At 43.2% G+C, this 22,332-nt stretch overlaps 1 protein-coding gene across 1 annotated transcript in view; it reads right to left on the minus strand.

Moving 5' to 3' along the window:
* Window positions 1–22,332, minus strand: part of enah (ENAH actin regulator) — a gene marked incomplete at its 5' end in the record, with an annotated part of 74,981 nt that overhangs the window by 12,163 nt on the left and 40,486 nt on the right. Inside the window, 4 exons of the mRNA XM_080048376.1 lie at window positions 725–1,032; window positions 3,824–4,609; window positions 9,008–9,327; window positions 20,941–21,013. Coding sequence (XP_079904502.1) covers window positions 725–1,032; window positions 3,824–4,609; window positions 9,008–9,327; window positions 20,941–21,013 — 1,487 coding nt within the window. The remainder of the gene's footprint in view (window positions 1–724; window positions 1,033–3,823; window positions 4,610–9,007; window positions 9,328–20,940; window positions 21,014–22,332) is intronic.

A 22,332-nucleotide genomic window follows, 5' to 3' on the forward strand; every position in this document is an offset into this window, starting at 1 on the left:
GTGTGTGTTTCAGCGACAGTGATTATGTATGAATACATTTATGCGAGGGCTGCTCGCTTGTGTGTGTGTGTGTTCACTGAAAACAAAAGACAAAAAGATTGATAGAAAATAACGAGAAAGTAAAAGAATAAGGCGTGACACAGCAGGTGAATAGAGTAAATGTTTTAAAACGTATAGATAGAATCGTGAAACTTTACCAGATGATTACTTACATCAGACCAATTCTTTTTTATAATATATCTTTCTTTTTTGACTGTCATTGTAAATGGGGGTCACACCTCAATGATCTCTCGAGGATAAATAAAGGTAAAACATTTTTTGAATAAATATGCAAATGTAATGTGGCAATATCTGACTAATTATGCCTACATGAAATCTAGATGTTGGATATACACCAAAGTTTAAATCTTTATTTTGATTTTACAACATATAAGTGTCCTAAGTTTTTACGGACCAGATTTTAATTACAGCTTTTTTAAATTTTATAAATCAAAAGAACAATGTATAGGTCTTAAAAAATGGAAGCTACAAGTTGCAATGCAAATCTCATAACTTGACCAGTGGTTGAAAACGCAACTTTTTTTGGCCTGCTGTGTCTCGCCTTAATGACGCTTCCATGTTCCTTAACCCAAGTCTGCTTGATGCACAAAGCATGATATGAGTGTGGACACCAGTTGTCAAGCCGTCTGTTAATCAAAAATAACCAACCAAGCGAGCGGCTCACCCTTGGCACTTTGCGCAGCTTGGCTCCGGAGAGGGCGGCGGCCAGACCTGAGAGGGGGCGGTCCTCTGTGGGGGAGAAGAGCCCTATGGGGAGGGGAGGGGCGGGGGGAGGCAGGGGGGCTCCTGGAGGGGGAGGGGGGCCCGGTGGAGGAGGGGGGGTCCCTCCTGGAGTCAGCGTGGGGGGGAGGGGGGGAGGAGGAGGAGGTGGAGGGTGGCCGGCCGGCGACGTCACAGTGGAGCCCGGGGGCAGGGGGGGAGGAGGGGGAGGGGTAGGGGGGGTCAACCCGGGGGTCTGCTGCTGCACCACGTCTGTAGGATAGGGTGGGGGCGGGTCAAGACACAGGGATAGAGAGTTAAGTTCAAACTGTCATTTTCTTTTTGGAAGAAGAAGACAGAACAAGCACCTTTTGATTTCCGGCTCATTTTGGACTTTTGAAATATATACAGGGTCAAACTTCTCAGTGTTAGATCTAATTTTTTGCTTTTGCCTCACTCTGCGGCTCATGAAAAGGTGACATAAGCCTTTCCTGTTTAACTTTTTAAATACAGTACAAGCTGAAAGGAAACAAGCCGTCAAGGGCACCTCCTGGTTTCCTTACGTATTTGATTCTAAAATGTCATAATATAAAGTGCGACATGACGTGGTAAATAAACAAGTGCCAACAACCACACAGGAGCGTTTAGTGATGTTGTCAAGTCTATCTTTTGACCTGCTCCCCTTGCCTTGACTACCAGTGTTACAGCTAAGCTAACCTGGATGAGCCACTTTTGCTCATTTCTATATAAAAAATGCACGCACAGTTATAGGAGCAGTTTCTGTCGGCTTTTCTTGAGCCGGAGAGAGAGGCAAAAAGCTTAAATATATTTTTTTTAAATATTCCTTTAAAGTAAATGCTTCTTATTATGATCAATCCACAACTGTCAAGCAATCTAACTGACTTCCTATATATATAATGCTGTTGTGGCTAACATCACTGTATTTGACAAACCTGCTTAAACCTAAAAAGAAGTTTTAAACAGTGTTCCAGCCTGAATAAGTCCTTTTAAGGTAACACAACAGTAACTAAAAGTGTAGGACAATAATGGTGGAAATAAAATTGAACATGGTATGAGAGCATGACACATCATATCACACTTGGAAAATGTAATGTTATCAGCATGCAGCGTTAGTTAGTAGTGACAGGGTACTAAGAAGTAGTAGGGTTGGGCAACATTAACAGTGCTAAGTTAGACCTGTTGATTGTATTAGAATAAGCATTCCATTCAATGGACAACATTCAATCAACAATACACACTTTCAGTCACACACACTGATAATGACACAGTCAATGACCAATAAACAATTTCAGCAGGGACTATATGCCATCAGTCTAAATATAATAGAAGTCCTTGTTGACAGACTGCCAAGAGATGAGCAAATGTGTAATCAAATTAATGTGAAATCGAATACAAATACAAAATACAATGGAATTATGTTCGCATGTAATGACAGTTCTCGTCACAGACTATGATCCATAATCTATCATGGAATGTGAACATGCCGAGCTGCTGTGATCAATATTAAAGCAGTCCATTCCAGCCAATCAATGGATGACCTCTGAGGTCAAGGGTCAATAGAAGCCCTATCTCTTGGGCCAAATGCCAAAGGATAAAGGTCAGTGGAATACTGGTGTATAGGCCTTCAAATGCTGATAGTCTAATGTTTTATCTTAAGACTCATTTATAGTTGTATTTCAAAATTCAAAAGACAAATTTAGAAAACCACTGATCTGAAATTGTTCTGCCACATACAATATTTATGAAATACTACGAAACTAGCTAATAAAAATTTCAGGTGAAATGTTTGTTTTTGCTTCCATATTTGGTGCCATGACAAATTAAACAACGAGGAGAAGTGTTGTCATGGCAGACATTCTTATGAATGAAGCCCACTGAAACATCACTTCATCATTGAGAATATTGTACAACTGCTCGACGGCAATGATTATTTGAATGGTCATATGACAGTCAGTGATCCACTAATGTCTCATCTAGAGAGAGCAGTGGCTAGATACAGAGAGAGGGCTTTCTAGTTTAGACTGGCTGCACGCTCACTACCAGACACACAGTGAAGAGTCAAATGTGGACAAATATAATGACAAAATCATGAGTTCAGCACAGATGTGGAAATAATATCCTAAACTTTGCCTGAGAAATGGACTGTTAAAGGAAAAAAACATCGAGCGAGAAATAAAGACAAAGGTTGTGAAAGACTTTGCCTCAGTGATCTGTGTCCACATAACAGACAGACGCACATGCCACGCTGAAACACTATACATATTTCATATCCAACAAACAGTCAGCCAGACCTAGAAGCAGCAAGCACATGGACATACAGTATATACAGTATATGAGACTGGAAAAGGAGTTAGACAGGCCTGATGAACAGTGGTGACTGCAACAGCAAGAGTTCCACAATAATCATCATAGCAGCCGTTTTGATATGAGAAACCACAGCCTGAATTGTTGAGAAGTTAATTGAGAGATGAAAGGTGGATTTAGTAGTTCTGGAGAACACTTGTTAAAAAATTACTTTCTGGCAAAATCAGTTTAAAAATAAATCCAGTATCAATTCACAGCCTAGGCTCTGTAAAAGGGGCATGTTGCTAGCTATGGTGGACGCCCTTTGTCTACGTACCGTTTGTTTTTATATCAGTTTACAGAGCCTAGGCTGTGTATTATTAACATAATTTTTTTTAAATCAGTGCTCACACAGTATGGGCAGGTAGCGGATTCTCAGATTTTGAGAAAAAAAAAAAATTATTTGGACAACAAGCTTTCTCCAGAATCACTGACTCCACCTTTAAATCTGTTGTCAGGTTAAAGCAGCCAGCCCAGGACTTACACTTTCCTCAACAGAAAAGTCAAAGTTCTTTGCATTGTTTCAGCCTGCATTGTTGGACTCACTTTGTGCTGTGGCCAGTTCAGTAGAACAACAGTGTTCAAAAGCCCCTCTCTCTATAGTAAGTTAGTGTGTGAGTCAGAGAGCAGTTAAAAGGCGAGAGGGGGGTGAGAGTGAGCCGTTAAAAGTAAAGTCCGCACTGGAGGATTGAAGCCTTACCCTGGGGCTGGGGTTGACAGGTGGAGCCCCACTGTGGCGGGTGGGGCTCAGTGTCCGTCCGCTCCCCGACAGGCAGGGAGAGGTGCTCGGCGGAGGCAGCAACAGCAGCAGCAGCAGCGGCAGCAGGGGGCGCTGTGGAGGGAGAGGGCACACCAGCAGCCTGGGATGAGGAGGGGGGAGACGAGACGAAGGGGGAGGAGGAAGAGGGGAGTGGGGGAGGGGTTGGCGGGGGCGGCGGCGTGGGGCAGGCCATGCCCAGGACGGGGGCGTGGCCGTGCGGGATGGTCACCGGAGAGGGCGCGGGGAACATCGGCGGCCCGTTGTGGTGTTGGCACGGCGACGGGGGCTTGTGGGTGAGCGGGGAGGGCGCGGCGAGGGGGAGGAGCGGGCGCGGACCGGCCGCCTTCCCCGGTGGGCTGCTGATCATGACGGGGGGCGACGGAGGCAGAGGGGTGAAGTTACACGCCGACCACACCACGGACTTGGCCGCAGGAGGCTGGCTGGTGGTGCTGGGGGCTGGAGCAGGGTGCGGGGCCTGGGGAAAGGCCGGCTGTCTCCGGGGGACCGTGGCGTAGTGAGGCAGCACCGGGTGGAAGGCAGAGCCCAGCGAGGTGGCGAATCGGGAGGCAGAGTGCCTCAGAGGGGGGGTGGGGGGAGCGGTGGACGATGGTGAGGTCAACGTGGGCGTCCCGGGAGCTGGGTAGTTGGGCGTGGACGGAGACACGGGCGTGGAGGACGTCCTGCCGTACTCCTGGGGCTGGGGGGTGTACAGGGTGCTCTCGAAGGCTATAGACGCAACGCACACGCAACGCACACGCAACGCGAATGGGACAATAAACGATGGACAAGACAGGACAGGACAGGACAGAAGGGGGAAGGAGAGAAGAACGGAAGGAAGCAGCCGTCATGCACATACAGGAGGGAAAGAGAGAAGGAAGAAGGGAGGGAGGAGGGAAAAAGAGAAGGGGGCAGATGAAGCAGGAAAAACCAGCACAGAAGCTAAACCAAAGTTTGATTTTTTTTATCCAGGTTGTAAAGTACTGTATGTACTTTTATTTGGGCTGAGTTGTTTACTACTGTGTTAGTGGACAGGTGTTAGCGCTATTAAACAGAGCCAGAAACACAACGCTTCCTTATAATAGCCTTGGTCATGAGAGAAGAGAGGGAAACAGAAACTGAGGAGAAATCATTCAGATGAGCACGAGTTAGTTTGCCATGTCGCACACAGCCATAGAATAGATTCAACTAAGTCTGTTGAATGAGCAGAGGGACACCAAGACATTTATAGAACTTAAACACCAATAACATCATATAACACTGATCAAAGCAAGGTAAACACATTTAACAGTAAAACTGTGCAGAGACAAAGAAGCTTCATCCTGGAACCAATTTCACATTCAACCCTGAAAACAAACATTGCACGTAAAATCAACTGAGCGTGTACATAGCTGCCTGGTCTCTGCCGTAGTGTCTTTGAGCAAGATGCTATTTGAAATCCTTACTATTTCCTACTATATCTAAATAAATCCTACTATATCTGAATGATACTTTAAGACATCATTCTACATTCGTACAGGGTGGTTGTACTGTCTCCAATCTTTTAAATGTGGTGATTTTGTCTTACGTAACTCTGTGGCCATACCAGCCGAACAGAGCCCACTCTAACTAATTACCTTGACCGTGTTTGTTTATAGCGCTTAGCATAGCCTGGACAGTGTTGTTTGGAGCTGCCATATGTTTTCTGTGTGTGTGTGTGTGTGTGTGTGTGTGTGTGTGTGTGTGTGTGTGTGTGTGTGTGTGTGTGTGTGTGTGTGTGTGTGTGTGTGTGTGTGTGTGAGCGTAGGATGATGTCAAGTTGTTAATCCTCAGTTCACCTTCTGCTCCACTTCCCCTTCCTAATGATGTCATTCCACAATTTCCTGCAGTCCCTATTCTCGCTCCTATGTTTCAAATGTTTGGCTCAGTCAGTCGGATGCTATATATTCATTTTTACATTAGCAAACTAAGCAATAACACTGGCGTTATATTGATTGAATATAATTTGTATTGAAGTTAATACGTATTCTTTTTTTTTGGGGGGTGGGGTGGGGTTTCTTCAATTCCAACCATTTTCCAAATGCATGCATAATCAGACATGACACACACAACCCTCTCTTTCACATAGACACCACATCAGGAATACTTTCGGATTTCACGTGAACACCTGACAAGCCGTCACAAGACATAAAGTAAAGTAATGGATTTGGGAGACGGTCTGGCTTCTTTCCCAGTTCCTCCTCATCTCAGTGAGTTGTCTTTGCTTGGTTCAGCTGAGTGAACTCACAATTTATCCTGTTCTATTTAGAGTCCATGCTCATTCCCACGTCCACTCCGCTGAACACTGAATTTCTCTGCCACATTTCTTTTTCGGTAGCCCAGATTCTTTTTTAATGATTTACTTCTACTTCTTGCTTTTTCTACACCACTACATTATACTAGGGCTGCACCATATGGATAAAAAATAAATCACATCCCAATATTTTTTTTAAGGCAGAATAGAGATACAGTATACGATATGTATCTTGGGTCACTTAACATGGAAGTTATTGAAGAAAAATACATGGATTTTTACAACATAATAATTTAAATCCAATTTCAAGAGGTGTGTCCCGTCTTGTAATCCTTTTTGGAATACATTGGAGACACTGGGTCACATAGGGAGAGTGTCACGCACACTTATCAAGCGAGTCAACCAACTCCGATGCTCGTGGCAAAAACTGATTATTTTAACTCAGCATACCATGTCATATAAACGATATTGAACCACCCTGTATCCCTTTCAAAAATTGTATCGATATATCGCACATAACCGATATATGGTGCAGCCCTACATTATACCACTACCCCCTTTTATTGTCACTTCTTCCACCAAACTTTGACCTTTTCTATCTCTCTCTCTATCATGTGACTGAGAGAAAGAGAGAGAGAGAGAGAGAGACCCCGGCTTTGCTCAGCCACTCCACGATAATTAACACATGATCAGAAAACACAGCGATTATCACACGGAGAGCTGGACACGTGGCGTGCACACAAGAATATTAAGCGTCCATGCACACACACGCTGAGACAAGAGCAGCCGTAGTGCAGCCAAGCTCCTCTCTACCAAAACACATAAGAGACAACATAGAAGAAGCAGTATATGCGACAAAGTAAAAACCTAATGGTTGAGCAGATATACCAAGCTATCTTTTTAAAAAAAAATCAAAAAAAATCAGAAATAAAAGAAATATGCATCTGTGTGCCACCAATATCCTCGACTTATACTCTGAAAAGAATTCACAGAATATACACTTAATGTAGCCTACACTAAAACATCAAAAACAATGTACAAACACAATGCTGCTCAGATGAGTTGAGAGTGTGTGTTTGTTGTTCACATTCTGAATTGGAGTGAGTGAGTGAGTGAGTGAGTGAGTGAGTGAGCGGCGTCTCCGATGACTAATGCTAACAAAGCCAAGAAGCCATTTTGAGCCAATTAGAGCACCAAATATGGAACGCTATAACAAATATGCATCATAAAAAAAAAGTTAAAACTGCACTGAATATTTAAAAAAAAATGAACGGCAACCCAAACACAAACACACACACAGTTATCCTGTAAGAGAAAAACATCTAGAAAGTGTTAAATGTTAAAAGCACACATCAAACCCAACAGACTCATATGTTCAAACAGATCAGTGTGTACATTCCTGTGTCATCTGCTGTGCTGGTTTTCAGTGTGTGTGTGTGTGTGTGTGTGTGTGTGTGTGTGTGTGTGTATGTGTGTGTGTGTGTGTGTGTGTGTGTGTGTGTTGTTGTGTATGACATATGAAATACTCTAGTTCCTCCCTCCTATCCTGGGGCGTTTACATGCATGTACGCACACACACATTGACCCCCGGGGGTCTCACTAGCATTCTCCCTGATGAGGTATTTTTAGCTTCCGAGTAACACTGAACTTTGTGTGTGTGTGTGTGTGTGTGTGTGTGTTTATGCATGCATATGCTAACAGGCCCAGCATGGCACTGGAGCGTGTCACACTGACCCAGTCCTTAAATGCAGCACATTCCCCTCCTATCACACGACCAAACCCTGATTCATCACATCGGCCGTTACATTGGACTGACACTTTCAACCTAGTTTGTAAACTTGACTGAGCCTGATCTGAGTCATAAGCCTAACATGTTTGTTCATTCAAAATATAGTTCTTTAATATTTGAAAGCTTCTGATATTCTAAGTTCAATGACCAGTTTTATTATCAAAGTTCATTAATTAGCTGGAATTTAGTTTTTTTTTAAAGGATTTGGAATCATAGTTTCCTCCAATAGTGCATCATGTCATTCTACCATGTTGAAAATAATGCTGCATCTGGAAACTCCATCCTACATAGTGAATTCTAAGCAGGTTTTGAGGGTGCGGTGTGTTCACAGTTCACACCGGTAGGGACATAATATAATAGTAATCCTACTGATAATCACACAATATTCCCGCACTATGCCCAAAACACAAAAGGTAATGGAAGGGATGCTCACAGCTACAGAGACTAAAGTGGAGACTAAATTGTGGATGGTGTTAAAACAACATTCCGTTCCACTTTTGATGTCTGCTTGTATTTGACAGTGTCGTTCTAAGGTCACCGTTTGATTGACATGCTGGATCATTTCCTGTTAGCATCAAACTGACAACCAATGAGTCGTATACTGTATAGTAGTATAAACAATAAGTATGTAGTATGGAACCGGGACACACTGAAATTCAACTGAACAAGTCCAACCTTCTGCATGAGAGAAATACAAGAAGGTAAAAAAAACTCTTCATTCGTGTATATAAAATCTTCAATATTCACTAAGTGTTGTCTCAATGGAGCTTGCGTTGCCTTTGCGGGGTACACTAGTAAAGCTACTGCTCTTATAGGACCTCGTAAGAATGGACTCTTCTGCATTCAACCTATACTCATCTATTGTGTAGGGTTGCCAGAACATTTTAAAATTTCATGATGTTATAAATAAGCAACATCATGGACATTTTCAGTCTTAAAGTCTCAATAATGGCCCTCTAAGTTAAGTGTGTGTGTTTGTGTGTGAATATGTGTGTGTGTGTGTGTGTGTGTGTGTGTGTGTGTGTGTGTGTGCATGCATGTGTGTGTGTGTGTGCGTGTCACTCACCGGCGTTGGAGATGCGTCTCCCTCTCTCCCAGTCCTGCTGCTCTCTGTCCAGCGTCTCCTGCGTCTCTCTCTCTCTCTCCACGCGTTCTCTCTCCTCCTTCTCTCTCTCCATCATCATCATCACCATCTCCCTCTCGGCGCGCTCCTGCTGTTCCTGGCGCTCGCGCTCTTGGCGTTCTCGCTCGGCCTCGCGCGCCTCCCGCTCCTGCCTCTCGCGTTGCTCAGCCAGCATCTCCTGCTCCAAGCGCTCCCTCTCCTGCTGCTCTCTCTCCACACGTTCACGCTCCATCTCTTTCTGCCTCTGGAGCTCCTGAAGCTGCCTGGAAGAGGAGAGGACAGGTCATGTTACTGCTAAATTCACTATGGTTTCTGATGTATTTATGTCCTTCTTGGTCAATGAAATGAAATGTAGCCCGAAACCGATTGGAAAGGAAATGATACGTGACATTATTGACCCTGCCTTTTTTTTAAAAAAAATGTCATTGTCCAATTAATTTTATAATTCTTTTTTTGTTATTTTATTTATTTATTTATTTTATTTTTTCATTTTTAATTCATTAATTTATTTTATTTTATTAATAAAATTCACTAGTCTTTTATACACATGTATGTCCTTTTGGCCAACGACAACACATGTAATAGTGACTGAAAAGGAAATGAAACATGAAATTATTGACCCTTGCCTTTTAGCTATTTATTTTTTCATTGTCCAATTTATTTTATTTGATATATTTACATGTATTTGTTATTTTAATTGTTAATTTGGTATTTTATACATTTTTTTATTAATTATTTATTCTTGTTTCAGTCTTTGTGCACCTGCAAAAGAGACATAGATTTGTGTTAAAATGCAGGCAGCAAATTGGTGTGAAGCCTGGCTTGACCCCACTGACCCAAAGGCAAATTACTGTTGTCATTACATAAGACATTACATAATAATTGCTGTAAGGCACAATAACCATGCTCTTATGCAACCCCTGCCAGCTTTTGCTTATATTTGGGCACATTAAAAAACACGCTCATTGAGTTAAGCAGCGCCTGTGGCTAAAACAAGCCTCCCTTGGCTGCACACTGCTGCAGAGCCCACAGCGTGTCAGAGGGAATACAAGTCAACAGAGGCTAAAGATAAAACCTTTTTCATTTGATGCTAAATCGCCACACGTGAATTTTAACAATGGTTAATTATGGTGGCATCAGGGAGGATGTTCTGAAGGTGTGTAAGGCAAACGATAGCCTGCAGATCCAGGCTTGGCCTCTAAGGGACAGCAGAAGGCAGCAGAAGAAGTGACGCATGTGTGAGACTGAGGCAGTATTGGAGCGGAACAGTACAATGTTGAAGCTGTGTGTGTGTGTGAGCATGGATGCATTTGAAATGACTTAAAGCTATTTCATATATTGAGCCCTGTGGGGAAACTGGGCTGTTGTGAAAAACAGTTTATGCAAAAGCAAAGATAAAAAGCAGCAGTGTTTACTAGGAGTGCTTTATGGGAAAAGCATGCAAAATATGTAGTTTATCATTTTTGAACAGTGACGAAGTCAGCTTACAAGATGACAGGACACAAAGGAACAGTACAGAGAGGGTTTGTCTTTAGGTAGAAATGAGGGGAATGAGAGAGCTGTCTCACACACACACACACACACACAAAATGCCATGTCACATTCTATGATTTACTTGGTCGTAAACTGCATTGGCTATAAATGAGCGAGTGTTACATTCATAAATATCACCTGCAAGCGGAGAGACGGTGGGAACTGGAGGCTAAATGTCATCATGCACTTTATCTTTCTCTCCTTCTTTCTCTCTCTCTCTCTCTATAACAGACACACACGGACGTACACACACACATACACACACACACACAAATCTGTCTGGTTGTGTGCCCTCACTCATCCTGTTCTGCTGACAGGTGACTCAGCTAAAAGTCAGTCATCAGCATAAATATTGCATAATGGCAAAACATCATTCCTTTGCCTTCCATCTGCATTGGTGACAAGTACACACACACACACACACACACACACACACACACACACACACACACACACACACACACACACACACACACACACACACACACACACACACACACACACACACACACACACACACACACACACACACACACACACACACACACACACACACACACACACACACACACACACACACACAGATGTAATGGTTGTCATTGTTTACCCATGCAATGCCCTGGGAATAGTTGCTCTCAAATATCAGGCTGCTGTGAGAAACCTTCCTGCTTCTGAGACACTCAACAACAGACAACCAAGCGTGTTCACTGTCTTCAACTCTATGTGAGATACACACAGGCACTTTGCACACACTGTACCTGACTTCACTGAATGAAGGAGGGCATAACAGGTTTAAAGCCCAGTTTTGATCCTACATTTGGTAAGATTTAGATTTTTAAGATCGTAGGCGGGTTCCAACTGGCACGGTGTAAAATAAATAAGCATTAGGATGTACTTATTAAAGAAACAGTAAATATAGTTTTAGATGTTAATCGTTCAGTTCATTATATTTGGTTTAAGAAGTATCTTTCTGTATCACTTATGAATTTTTTTCAGGAGTTGCTTATTCATAGGGCAGGGGTGTCTTTTGCACACTCCTACGATTGTTAACTTATTATTTGATCAGATGGCAACATTTTAGTTAGATCAGCTACTTCATTCATAAAGATGACTATCCCCCCACCCAAAAAAAACTGCTACAAAATATTCCAGTTGGTATTGGTACTAAAACTAAGGTACCTTACTGTCAACACTATCGAAAAGAATCAAAAATATCCAGCCCTGCTAACTGATTATTGAATCCAGGACCAGGCTAAACCAAATGTTATTGGTTTTATGAGGTGGTTAATAATAGAAATATCAACAAAGATGAATAACCTGCAAAAGTCAGTCATTACATTTGTTACACTGAGATACATGTAAAACCCCTTCACTGTGCCCTGCTTCATAACACCTAACCCGGAGTGGAGGGTCCAATCAGTGAATTGACCAGTGTTGGGCTGCATTATGACTGATTAAAGTGAGTATAAGCCTCACTCCAAGCTAATTCCCCCTAGCGGAGCTCAGCTGTGACATGGCTGCAGCGATCTCGGGGGGTTCAGAATGATCCACCTGTCTGCTCCATGGAATTATCCTGACCAATCAAATGTAAGGTAGAGGTGTGGACAAGTTTTTTTTTTTGTTGTTAAAAACACACATGACCCAATATACTACAGTCCCAATGGATGGCTGCTCCCTCATAACACACACACACACACACACACACACACACACACACACACACACACACACACACACACACACACACACACACACACACACACACACACACACACGCACACACGCACACACGCACACACGCACACACGCACACACGCACACGCGCACACGCACACACGCACACACGCACACACGCACACACACACACACGCACACGCACACGCACACTGCTCCAGTTCTCACGGTGCTTCAATGTTCCACTAGTGTAATTACAGACACACACGAATAACCTGGATTTATGTCTGCTGGAAGAGTGGCAGAGTCATGCCTCTGAGGGTTTAACAATCTTCTCCTCAATAATATATACTCTCTCTGTGAGAGCAAATGAGTCTCCGTGGGATTCTGTGCACTCGAGTCTTCACAATTAACTACAGCTCATGATGTACTTTGTGGAAATCAGTCTAATCAAGCACATCAGAAGGGGTTCCACATTTTCCTCTGGCTCTTTTCTGTGCAAAGATGTCTGAACTGTAGCCAAATGCTGGCAGGGTGTCCGCTCATACAGCTGGGGGTAGTTTTGTCTATACCAGTAACGTTGGCAGGTCACCACAGTACATCCATTATGTGGTGTGTTCAACAGCGACAGAATCTGGAGGAGTTCAATCCACCATCGACCCTTCGCTAAGCCCCGCCTCTGATATCCAGGCTGACCAATCAGAACGCAGCATATGATGTGTTAAACTTCGAGAAAGTATTATGTCCACTAAATGTAAGGCAGACAAGGAGACAAACATTGTATTTCCACGCAGTAAATATGAGTTGAACAGCGGGTCACGGGTGGCTGGTGCTGATGTAACCTACAGGCAACATAGCCTCATTATTTAGCAAAGAATAGATGTGACACCTCGTTTAGGGCTACATCTCAACCTTTGCTTCAACATCTTCAGTGATTTATATAGTAGGCTACACTGCCACAGTTCATTTCCTACTAGTGGAAGAGTTGAAGCAAAGTATTTTAACGACGGTGGTAAAAATATAAAGAGCGTGTCTCCACATATCATATATTTTTATTCCAGCCGTGAAAAGGGGAAGGCTTAATGCAGCTAGATAAGCAGAATTTTCGGGCTACTGTGGAAGTCTTAGCATCCCGTGTGGGGGGATGGGGGGGGATATTTCTACAGGACACACTTGCCAAACGGTTACCTTTTGAGCCCTCTTAACATTTAAGCTCCGACCCAAGTGCCATGTGTTTCCAGAGGGACTTTCTGCTGTACTCATTACAGCCCGTTGGTGACACGGTGCACTTGCTGAATGGGTTCCTAATTGGACTACAGAGGCAAAGCTCAGTTGTACTGGTGTCTAGTTGCTCTGTTGGTTGCTTTGATGTAGAGAAATGGCCGCGCTGCTGCTGGCGTTGATAAATGTCTTTTTAGCTAAAAGGCTTTTTTTAAACTGTCGACTGTTGGATACATTTACCCTGGAAGGACGATTGAGTTGCAAATGAGTTGTTTTGGGATTCCTGCTAGAATAAACTTAGCGATGGCTGGTCCTTTTTTTAACACACACACACACATCATCATCATGTAATTTATGAATGTGACACACAAACACACACACACACACACACACACACACACGCAATGTGATTTATTAATGTAACACACACACACAGCATTCCCATAAGCAGGACATCATGACATTCCTGAACAATGTGCGCACACACACTTAGAATAACCTGTCTGGGGAGACTTGTGTGTGTGTGTGTGTGTGTGTGTGTGTGTGTGTGTGTGTGTGTGTGTGTGTGTGTGTGTGAGCCTGTTGTTCCTGAGAGTTTACTACAGCGCGTAGCTTTTGAGGCGATGTCATGCGATAGTAACGTTCACCTTCTCAGGGCCCGCGTTCCTGCATAGTGAGAGCACACTTCACTAGTTCAACACACAGTCATGTGAGAAAACCTCCATCGTCACGGTTATAAAAAAAAAACTATTTAAGGGTCGAAGGGGAGATTTTTTTTCTGATTCCAAACAAGGGAACGACGGGGGAAGTTTAAGACACACGATTAAGGGCAGATTTTGGCAACTGTTGCCATTGGAATGCACTGTAAATAAAAGTATCCAAGCTTTCTACAACGAGCTCCCTTTCAAATCTACGAGAGATTTTTTATGCAATGACAAATTATTATTTTATTATTATTATATATTAAACAAAAAAAATGTAATATGAAGTATGTACAGTATATTGCTTTAATGTATGTTTGCATTTCCATATGGCCAGTGCAATGACTCCCACATTAAACTTCTCCCTGTCCACACATACACATATTTCCTCTTAAACTAAATGGGGTTCCTCTCTTTCCTTCACTTCCCTTTCTGCCTCGAAGGGGGAATAAAAAACGCCACCGAATTCAAAAGCTGAAGAAAAAGCCTCCTGCGCCGTTCAACTGGCGTCTCACTCGCCTCCTGACAAGAGTTGCCGGGGAAACCGTTGCTAAGGGAGTGTGGGTGGCTTTCGGCAGCTCGGCATGAATCCTAGTTCCATAAGACACACAAATACATACACATACATACATTCACACATACATACATTCACACATCTCTCCTTTCCTGCTTCAAGCATCTTACTACAAGCCGAGTTCGAGTTCAAGATGTGTGGAATATTGGAAACATCACGTGGGCCTATTGTTGAAATTAAGAGTTAAGAAAACGTGAAGGAGGACAGCTACGTAGACAGAATGCAAATAAGGTTACAATAGGATCTGCATTCAAAGGGGAAAGAACATCAAAGCATCGCAGAGGAACTCAATACCAGTAAGTATTTTTAGTTAGCAGTGTGTACATTAGCTATACAAGTGCAGAGTCTGCAGTAAAGATGAACCAGAGGGATTTTTTAGTGTGTACCATATAGGCTCAGTCCTTGCATTAGCGGACCAATTCCAATCCTAACCCGTGGCCATTTACTGCACGTCTTCCCAATCCCCATTTCCACTCTGTCTTCAGCTATCAAATAAAGGTTTAAACACCTAAAAAAAACAACACAATAACACCATATTGGATATGAGCAACGGAATTGCTAAACTCTACAAGGGAGAAATAAATATCACAAAACTAAAGTGAAACGCCACATAGAATGAAATCAAAACTACACAGGAAGTGAGATCAAATCACAACAGATTCCTCAATGGAGACATAATAGCTTCTTTTTTTTTTTTACTTCCACAAGCCAACCAGCTGTAACACTTATCCACAGCTCCTCATGAAAGACCATGACACACAATACGCTCTCTGTTCCACGGACAACACTATCTCATTCCATTCAAGGAGATCTTGAGGGGACTATATAACTCATTCATACCACACTTTGGGCCATTCAAATGAAGTGCTGTGCTGGGTTAATGTAGGAAATTCTAAAGTAATGTCATCTACTATGTGAGGATATACTGTACATTGGCACAGCGCTACTTTGAAAAGAATGCTAATGTCCGCACATTGACACGCTCACAATGAAAATGTGAGGCTTGATAAGTCCAGCAGGCTTTTCACTGCAGTAATGTGCCACGATCGTTTTATAGTCTTCACTTGTAAGTAGGTTTATTTCTTCCTTGAGCAAAGATTATGTCACATTCTGGTTTCGCCACAAGTGACAACTGTGCTAAATCTCCAGGGACCCCGAAGTCTGGGCGAAATCAGTTGGCCAGCTGGACTCAGCGGCTCGCCTGATTGGCTCACAGAACCAGGAAATGTTAGTCTGAATGGATGGGAGCCCAGATGGACCATATGGACCTTCTTCTAGTGAGAATCCAGTCCAAGTGTGGGATATATACACACACACACTGCGTGTCCCACTAACATACGACCCCAAACTTTTAATCAAAGCCAAGCTTTCGTGCATGTCGATTTCGGTCTTAGAAGCGTGTGCGCGCGTGTGTCTGTTCGCTTGCGTACGTGTTTGTTCGTATCCAAAACTGTGACTAGTGGAGCAATATTTAGAGCTTTTGTTGGCCTACAAGATATATATTTTAGGTTAGGATTATGATATTAAGACTTATGAAACATATAAAAATGTATAAATCTGATGACTGTATGTGGCATATGTAATGTCATGGCTCTCTTGTGTCACGATAATGCCCTTAGGAAGGCTTTAAACAGGTGATGGCTTTGTGCATTACTCTCTTCACACATCCCTTTTTCTCTCTTCCTCACCATTTCTCCATCGTCTTATTTCATTCAAGACGATGCAACACATTCTCTCTCTCTCTTCTCTCTCCCTCCCTCTCTCTCTCTCTCTCTCCCAACACACACTCCCTCTCGCCCACGCACAGCACAGCTATTTATACCACAGCCTATTATTTCCAGCTCATGCCTTTTTAATCCGAGGGTATAGCACCCTGCATTTCTGAACAGGTGGTTTTTCCGTGAATTCCACTCAAACATGCAGCGAATGTTTCCAGCTATCCATCAATCAACGGCCTCTCCACCTCTTCTCCATTCATCTATGTCTCCGTGAAAAGGAAGGAGATAGAGGAGGAAGTGGATGATTTAAAAGGTGCAGTCAGTGATTCTGGAGAATGCTTGTTGTCAAAAACAGTGAATATCTGCTCTACATCCACTAACTGTGTGTACTGTGTGTGAGCTTAAAGAAAATCCTGTGTTAATACACAGCCTAGGTTTTGTAAACTGGTATGTTAACAAAGGCTATGTGAACAACATGCCCATTTACAGAGCCTAGGCTGTGTATTAACACTGGATTTTCTTTCTTTCAGCATGCACACAGTATGGACAGATAGCGGAGATATTCACTGATGTTGACAAATCATTGAATATCAAAAAAGTGAACCAGAATTGCTGACTGCACCTTTAAGATCGATGGAGGACCGATAAGAATGTGAGAAGGAAGAGATGATGTCATTCCTATTGCCCCTGCTGTCAAGTCAAGTGAGCCGGTTGGAAAATACCATTCCAGAGACATTTGAATTTTCCAGCCCCTGCATGGATGACTGATCTCAATGTTTACTGCTCACGCGGAGGGGACACCCACATGGAGGCCACACTCACACGGGTGGAATGTGTTTGATTGGACATGTGTGGAAGGAGGTGCATGGTCCGCTCGTTGGTTTAGTTGATTTTATTTAATGAGGCAGAGAGGCAATCACTCTCACGGCCATTTGTAAACACTCTCTCTTTCTTCATCTGTCTCAGGGTGTGATATACATTCTCTCTGAAAAGCATTGTCACTACATTACGTAAGACACGGCCAAAACATAATGGTGGTAGAATAGAAACAACAACTAAAAGATTTCTTGGACGATTCTTGGGATTGTTCTGAGTTCTTCTGTGCCAGTGCCGGGGTTTGGGGCTACACCAGTTTGTAAACTCTGCCATACTGAGAAATCAGGGCTGTACGCTTATTTTTTTAGGTGGTAGCACTGGTGCTAGCAAGCAAAAAAAATCAGTAGCACAAAAATAAATTCAGTAGCACACAAAGTATGATCGAAAACTTGCATAACCTTAAACCATGCATTTAGCTCTAATTACCTTTTAGCCTGTCATCTTGGTCTCATTTGAAATTCTCAATTAATGTCATATCCTAGTGTGTGCAGTAATAATTGTAGAAAAATGAATAGGGGTGCACTGATTGTAATTTAGACAAAATAATCTAACCTGCCTGCCAATTGCAATTTTTTGCTGATTCAGAATTATTTCTCCCCATAAAATTAATATCTATATATTTTTTGTATATACATATCATTATTATATTCATAATAATAAACATTTTTGGTAAATGTCCTTCTGTTAATTAAAACCTATAACTTTAAAACATATAGCCTATTAAATAAATAAGAATACATATTGGTACAATTTAGGATAAGTTAAATAGGTTGTTGTGAATGTGTTGGGAGTAGTTCTTCAGTGGCTTATCAGTTATTTCAAACTTTGTTTACATAGACTACTGTTGTTGACTGCTCTCCGCAGCTGAAGCAGTTGATTTTCAAGCTAGCGCACTGCAGGGCTGTGAAGTGCGAACTTCCTGTTCTTACCGGCTTCAAAAAAGTCTGGCTAGTAACATGCTTTTAATGTGAAGGCGCACAGGAAATGTTCTGTTTGCACACGCGCTAACTTAACTGCATGTCGTCTCCTTCCGGTTATTACCGTTGGTAAAGTGTATTAGACGCTAGAATCGCCGCACAAGCACAGGTCCCGAGCACACATCTTTCACCAGCCAAAGTGGAGGGTGGGCTCAATAACTTACTTGCCTAAGACTACATTTACCCGAATTTGGAGAGTGTTAATGTAGAGCCCTCTAAGCAGTGTTGAGCAGCACTCCTCTGTGTCTCAAACAGACAGCATCTGCTCATTAGCACTCGTGCGAGTGTACTTGTATTCATCATCGCACGTGATCAATTTCAGTAGCAAATGCGATCAAAACAGTCGCACTGTACAGCCCTGTGAGAAATACAGAGATAGTTTTGTGGATCTGATAGGGCTTAATCAACTCATTTGGCGATGGCTTGAATGTAACCAACATTAATTGACATTAAAGAGTTACTCACTATAGCTTTAAAATGCTTATAAGAAAGTTGTATTGATTTTAACCATATGCTAATGTGCAAAATGCTTTTCTCCGTCCATAAACATCCATGGACAAAAACAGATTAGGTTACCCACAGCGGCGTAGCGATTGTGAAACGACTACTCATAAATACCTGACAGTGTTTGTAGGCCAAACAGACCTTCAACATCTTCCCAAAGCTAATATGTAGCCTTCCCTTTTTAAAGAAGCAGGAGGCTCGATGTGAGAGTGTGCTGCCAGTTCACTGCTACACTCCTCCTTCTCCTCTCTCTCTCCCTCCCTCCATCACCATTCTCCTGACTTCTTTCATCCTATTCTCTCCATCACTGGCTCTCTCCCACCGGGCTGCCGTTTGGCCTCTGTGTGGGCACATGACCTCAGCCTGTGATCCGCTCGCCGGCCGTCTGTCATCCGCTGCTAAATGTGGAGCGCTACCGTAACCGAGGGGGAGAGAGAGAAGGGGGGGTGGGGGCAGAAATGGAAAGAAACCGGAGGAGAAGAAGAAGAAGAAGGGCAGGGGAGAGCTGACAGCCAAAATCCAGAACTGTCAGAACTACAGAGGCTTTGAAATTCCTGGCAGATCCAGGTTCACCTCAAAACAGGATTAAAAGACCCATTGAGTCACACCTGAAGAATGCTTTGCTACTGCTGTGTGTGTGTGTGTGTGTGTGTGTGTGTGTGTGTGTGTGTGTGTGTGTGTGTGTGTGTGTGTGTGTGTGTGTGTGTGTGTGTGTGTGTGTGTGTGTGTGTATGTCAGACAGAAGGGGGGGGGGGGCACAAACTCAGCAGTGCGTGTCTGAAAGATGACACAATGAACATGTATTTTAGCATGGCTCCTCAACCGATCGGGAATCTAACCTCTAAACCTGGCAGTGTTAGTGCCTTGCTCCAGATCAGCTGGGATTCACTCCACCATGTCCAATCAGACCTCAATGAGGTCAGCACACGTTGTTAAGATTACTCTTTTGGCAAAATCAATGCATATCTACTCACGATCCGCTACCTGCTAAAAAAAAAGACTGGGTTTATACACAGCCTAGTCTCTGTAAAGGGGTATATAAACAAAGCGTATTCAAACAAAGTGGCCCACCGTAGCTAGATACAAACTCCTACCCTTGCCACACATAGAAGCATCTGTATTCAATATGTTTCTACACATACAACTTATTCAGGTCTTTCCCTCGTCACCTGTGTGTTTGTATGTTTACACAGTGTCCAGCTGTCCTCTATGTCATCATGTTGTGGAGTGCAGCAGCTGCCCTTTGTCTGAACCGGTTACCAAAGCCATCGTCATTGTTTGGCTCTCGGTCACTGATACTAAAGTTAGATGTTTACGCCTGTGTGTGTTGTTGTGTATTGGGACCAGGTGTGTGGGTGAAAATAAAACGCTCCACACATATCGCCATTGTGGTCAAAATGTTCACGACGAGCTCATTTCTGGGTGTACAGCCGTCACTGTGTATGGCCCTGTTTGCAAAGAGAGATGTGTGTGTGTGTGTGTGTGTGTGTGAGTGTGTGTGTGTGTGTGTGTGTGTGTGTGTGTGTGTGTGTGTGTGTGTGTGTGTGTGTGCATGTCCGTTCACTTCAGTGTGTGTCCATGTTCCTGTGTTTGCATGTGATGGCGCGTGTGTGGGCAATTTATTCTAATTTAATCCCTGAATGGGTTTTCTGGTGTACAGGTTTTCCAAACCTAGGCCAACAGCTGGCCTCCATTAAATACAGCCCTGTGTGTGTGTGTGTGTGTGTGTGTGTGTGTGTGTGTGTGTGTGTGTGTGTGTGTGTGTGTGTGTGTGTGTGTGTGTGTGTGTGTTTTCTATCTGTTCCAGAGCCTCATTATTACCTGAGGGAAAGAGTGGCCTTGTATGGAGAAGAAAAACAACGGTGAGCCCGCAAGAATTTTTCTGAATGCATGTGCATGTGTGTGTGTGTGTGTGTGTGTGTGTGTGTGTGTGTGTGTGTGTGTGTGTGTGTGTGTGTAAGAGACCGAAACAATGGATGTTTCCCAAGGTGAACACACTTACTATATAAATCCAGAGACAAAGTTCAAGCTCTTGTCTCTAGAGTTAAGGTAAACACATGTGACCTTGTGAGTGTGTGTATGTGTGTGTGGTCCTTACCTTCTCTGCAGCTCCATTTCCTCTGGTGTGGGGCCATTCTGGACCTGGGGGCTCTGTCGGGGTAATGTGGGGCCTGTAGGGGGAGACACACACAGCACATGTTAAAATTCGGCTGACATTATCACCATTCTGACTGACACGCAACTCATAATTTTACTATTTTAATACACTATTTTTATACAGTTATAAAAAAAAAACAGATCCACGGTCAAAACACATAAAACCGGGGGGGGGGGGGGTTAGGGCACTCGTGGCTCAGTGGTCAGAGCGTCCCCCTCAGTCCTCCGATGGACCCGGGTTCGAATCCAACCCGGGTCAGTTCTCTGCATGTCTTCCCCTCCTTGCCCCATTTCTATTCTGTCTCTCCAAATGGTCTAAAAAAATATATATGAAAAAAATTTAATGAAAATGAAATCCATATTTGGCTACAAGTCGCTGAGAGACAATTCTCAAAAGACAAAGTTCTATCAAGCCAGCGGTGCCGAGAGCTGCGTGTGGGAAAGCCGCAAGGAGGAAAACGGGGATATGTACAGCTGGTTGTCATGGAAACACAATATATGGCAGAATATATGCAGGTTATTTATCCTGTGTGTAAAGTCTCAGGAGCAAAAAGGTTATAGAGAGTTCTCCTGTCTTCACTTCCTCTGACGTCACACCTGTCACTTATGTGTTCTGTGTTGTCACTTTAAAAGTCAGCGATACAGGAGAACGCTTCTTGTCAGAATCACTCAGTCAAAATCAGTTCATATAAGTGAATAATATTTCGTTATTTGGACACCAAGCTTTCTCCAGAATCGCAGACTCCACCTTTACAAAGGACACATTAAAGCAGGCACATTTATTTATGGAAGTTGTCCAGTCCTAGCATAAACTCTGACGACACACACAGTGACATACCCTCAGTAGCCTTTGGCACCAAGAACAAGAGACACTCAGACATCACTGTCTAATTCACACTTGCTAATGAGCTAACGTTGATGCAAAACCTGAGCAGGGCCAGATGGATCAAAACGCACATGCACGCGCGCGCACACACACACACACACACACACACACACACACACACACACACACACACACACACACACACACACACACACACACACACACACACACACACACACACACACACACACACACACACACACACACACACACACACACACACACACAGAAAAGGATCAGATTTGACTGCAATTGGTATTCAGACGAGAGGAGACAGGCAGCCGATAACAGGCAGGATCTGGGCTGAGGCCAGTGTGACGACTGCTTCTGAATACCAACGTGCCGACATACATTATCCCACTTAACACTGTCATTGATATTGGCTTTAGCTCCTTTTTCTACAACAAAAGAAAGGAGGGTTTAACACTTCTGAGTCAAAACAATTAA

This window comes from Ammodytes marinus (assembly GCF_949987685.1).
Source record: "Ammodytes marinus genome assembly, chromosome: 19".
NCBI classification, from domain to species: Eukaryota; Metazoa; Chordata; class Actinopteri; order Uranoscopiformes; family Ammodytidae; genus Ammodytes; species Ammodytes marinus.